Source organism: Chaetura pelagica, unplaced genomic scaffold, assembly GCF_000747805.2.
Source record: "Chaetura pelagica isolate M959 unplaced genomic scaffold, ChaPel_1.0 scaffold599, whole genome shotgun sequence".
In the NCBI taxonomy this organism is placed as follows: Eukaryota; Metazoa; Chordata; class Aves; order Apodiformes; family Apodidae; genus Chaetura; species Chaetura pelagica.
The window spans coordinates 2757-4834 of NW_009954501.1; the positions used below are offsets into that span (position 1 = coordinate 2757).

A 2078-nucleotide genomic window follows, 5' to 3' on the forward strand; every position below is an offset into this window, starting at 1 on the left:
TGAATATACTCGATTTTTCAAAGTTTGTTTGTTTTTTTGGGATGGTTTTGAGACCCTTTTGGGGGGGGGAGGGGGTGTGGGACTACAGACCAGAGTGGAAAGAAAAAAAAGGAAACTTTGAAAAAACGTGCAATATATGGAGCCAAAAAAAAGAAAAAAGAAAAAAAGCCAAAAAAAAAAAAAAAAAAAAACAAAAAAAAAAAAAAAAAGGGACTTACCCCGGAGCTAAAAGGGGCTCTCCAGGCTCGGGAGCACCGGGAGGTGGCAGCACCCGGCAGCTGTGGCAGGGGCTGGAAAGAAGAAGATGGGATCAGCATCAGGAAGCAAAGGGGAAGGAGGAGGAGGAGGAGTGGGATGTGATGGCAGAAAGAAGGGGAGATGGCAGAGAAGCTGGGGACACACAGCAAAGGTGCCACCACAGCCGTGGGGAGGGAGAGTGGGAAGCCTGAGGGTTGTGGGATCATAGAATGGTTTGGGTTGGAAAAGACCTTCAAGATCATCCAGGCCAACCATTAAACCAACTCTAGCAAGCCCACTGCTGATCCACATCCCTCAGCACCACGTCTACACGACTTCTAAACATGCCCAGGGATGGGGACTCCACCACTGCCCTGGGCAGCCTGTTCCACTGCTTCACAACCCTTACTTGGAAGAATTCTTTTCCTACTATCCAGCCTAAACCTCCCCTGGTACCACTTGAGGCCCTCAGAGCAGCCCTTTGGAGGGGACACAGGCTGAGACCCGACTCCACTCATTTCCTCCCCAGGCAGCAGCCAGAAGTCCTGCAAGGCCCCTGCAGCAGGATTAACATCTGCCTGTGGCATCTCCCCAACACTCCGGGCTGGCCCCACGTTTGCTGGCCAAGCAGCAATTAAAAACCCCCTCAAAAGCAACCCCAGGGAGGCTGTGGGGGAAGGAAACCACACTGGGCCCTGTTTTGTGCTGACTTGGTTCAGTCAAGCAAGAAAAGAAAAGCTTCTGCCTGCAAATCCCAGCCGGGACTCCTGCCCGGGGAGAGAAACCACATGGAGGCAGCAGGTCTGCCTGGATCAGAGAGCAGATAAACCTTCCCTCAGACACAGTGTGAGGTGCTGCAGCCACCAGGACTGGGCTGGAGAAGGGTTTTTGGGCAGGAGGGGAGGATGGGGTGGCTGCTGGGACGTGTTTCTGGTGGCAGAGACGTGCAGTGGGGCTGTCTGTGGCTCACAGGCTGCTCCAGCCACTGGCCAGGGTTGGGCATCTGGAGTATTGTGTGCAGCTCTGGGGTCCCCAAGTGTCCCCCAATGACACAGAGCTGTTGGAACAATCCAGAGGAGGCTACAGAGATAATGGGAGGGCTGGAGCAGCTCTGGGACAGGCTGGGAGAGTTGGGATGTTCAGGCTGGGGAAGAGAAGGCTCCAGGGAGACCTTAGAGCACCTTCCAGGGCCTCAAAGCCAGCAGCAAGCAAGGCAGAGGGGGGTCTGTCCTCCTTGGGTTTTGCTGAGAGGTGTCTGTCCTCCCTGTGTCCTGCCAAGGGGGTTTCTGTCCTCCCTGTGTCCTGCCAAGGGGGGTTTCTGTCCTCCCTGGGTCCTACCAGGGGGGAGGTTTCTCTCCTCCCCGGGTCCTGCCAGGGGGGAGGTTCCTTTCCTCCCCGTACCCTGCCAAGGGGGTTTCTGTCCTCCCTGGGTCCTGCCAAGGGGGTTTCTGTCCTCCCTGGGCCCTGCCAAGGGGGTTTCTGTCCTTCCTGGGCCCTGCCAGGGGGGGTTTCTGTCCTCCCTGGCCTTGCCAAGGGGGAGTGTCTGTCCTCCCTGGATCCTGCCAGGGGGGAGGTTTCTCTCCTCCCCGTTCCCTGCCAAGGGGGGGTGTCTGTCCTCCCTGGATCCTGCCAGGGGGGGAGGTTTCTCTCCTCCCCGTTCCCTGCCAAGGGGGGGTGTCTGTCCTCCCTGGATCCTGCCAGGGGGGGAGGTTTCTCTCCTCCCCGTTCCCTGCCAAGGGGGGGTGTCTGTCCTCCCTGGATCCTGCCAGGGGGGGAGGTTTCTCTCCTCCCCATTCCCTGCCAAGGGGGGGGGTCTGTCCTCCCTGGCTCCTGCCCGGGGG

At 57.9% G+C, this 2078-nt stretch overlaps 1 protein-coding gene across 1 annotated transcript in view; it reads right to left on the reverse strand.

Moving 5' to 3' along the window:
* Nucleotides 1-2078, reverse strand: part of SP2 (Sp2 transcription factor) — a gene marked incomplete at its 3' end in the record, with an annotated part of 6487 nt that overhangs the window by 1960 nt on the left and 2449 nt on the right. Inside the window, exons 4-5 of the mRNA XM_010004630.1 lie at nt 694-793; nt 219-290 (exon numbers count right to left, since the gene is read on the reverse strand). Coding sequence (XP_010002932.1) covers nt 219-290; nt 694-793 — 172 coding nt within the window. The remainder of the gene's footprint in view (nt 1-218; nt 291-693; nt 794-2078) is intronic.